The sequence below is a fragment of the Chaetura pelagica genome, unplaced genomic scaffold, assembly GCF_000747805.2.
Source record: "Chaetura pelagica isolate M959 unplaced genomic scaffold, ChaPel_1.0 scaffold731, whole genome shotgun sequence".
Lineage (NCBI taxonomy): Eukaryota > Metazoa > Chordata > Aves > Apodiformes > Apodidae > Chaetura > Chaetura pelagica.
The window spans coordinates 221,418-222,643 of NW_009952155.1; the positions used below are offsets into that span (position 1 = coordinate 221,418).

The 1,226-nt window shown below is 60.0% G+C and overlaps 1 protein-coding gene across 1 annotated transcript in view; it reads left to right on the plus strand.

Moving 5' to 3' along the window:
* PEBP4 (phosphatidylethanolamine-binding protein 4) overlaps window positions 1–1,226 on the plus strand; it is a gene marked incomplete at its 3' end in the record, with an annotated part of 34,420 nt that overhangs the window by 1,478 nt on the left and 31,716 nt on the right. Inside the window, exon 2 of the mRNA XM_010007171.1 lies at window positions 729–864. Within this exon, the coding sequence (XP_010005473.1) occupies window positions 729–864 (136 nt within the window). The remainder of the gene's footprint in view (window positions 1–728; window positions 865–1,226) is intronic.

Below are 1,226 nucleotides of genomic sequence, written 5' to 3' on the forward strand. Positions count from 1 at the left end.
CCTCCAGGCCCCCCTCCCCAGCCCCCCTGATGCTTGATGTGTGGGGCAGAGGAGGAAGGCTGGGGAGGTTGGAGCTGCAGCCAGGCTGTGCCACCAGCCAGGTCCCCAAGCTCAGCAGCCCCAAAGTGGACCTGGATCCAGTGTTCTCACCCCCAGGGGTGGCCTTGGGACTTGCTGGACTCACCTGGTGGGGACCTGCCCACCTTGTTCCTGTGGCCCCTTTCTCAGTCTGATCATCCAGAAGGAGAAAGTGCTTCATGGGGGAGCAGGACCTGGAGAATCCCATAGGATCCTGAAGGTTGGAAACGACCTTCAGGGTCATCAAGTCCCACCAGCAGAGCTGTGGTTTTAACTCTCAGTGCCCCAAACACAGAGGGGACTGGTCCCTGCTTTGATAGCACAGGGTGGGAACCAAGAGCTCAAGTGGCTTCTCCAAGGCCAGGGAGGACCAGGGGGGGCATTTTCCTCCCCAAGCCTCAGATAAATGAGGCCCATCATGGTGAAGGAAGGTGGAAAATGACTTATTTCAAGCCTTGCTGCTTCCTGGGGGAGGGAGGAGACCCCTGGGTGGTGACACAGCACGGGAGTGGGTTGCACCCTCCATGTCCCACCTGGCAGGGCAAGCACAGCCCCAACCTGCCTTGGGAGGTGCCACCAGTTCCACCAGTTCTCCCCTACCTGGTGTGTTCTGTCCCCAAGACCATTTTCCTCTCCCTTTTCCACCCTCCCAGGGGGGGTTTGCAGATGATCTACCCCGAGCTGGGCGACGTGAGCTGCTTGTACATCCCCAGGTGCCACCAGTACCAGAGGAGGCTCAGCAGGGAGTGGGGACCCCCCCGTGTCCTGTACCCCCAGGCTGCCCAGGTGAGTCCCCGGGTTGGGTGGCCTTAATTAACCTGCGGGTTAATTAGAGGTGGAGCCAAATCATGAGCAAGGCATTTGCTGGGCAAGGGTGACTTCCCATGTGGGTGCAACTTGGAGCTGAGCTGTGGGTGTCTGGGCTGGGAGCTCTGGTCCCTTTGGGGGGGGGTGTGGGGACACCCCAGGAGCAGGTGACCCTGGGATGTCCTGTTGTCCCCTTGGCTGGGCTGGGGCTGGTTCAGCTTCTGCTTCAAACCAGAGACACTTCATCTTGTTGCTTCAGGTTCTGCTTTTGGGGCTGAGTTGCCTGCAAAGCACCCCCAGATCTTTACCCCCTTGTAGCCCCCCCTGGTTCCCTTCCCCCC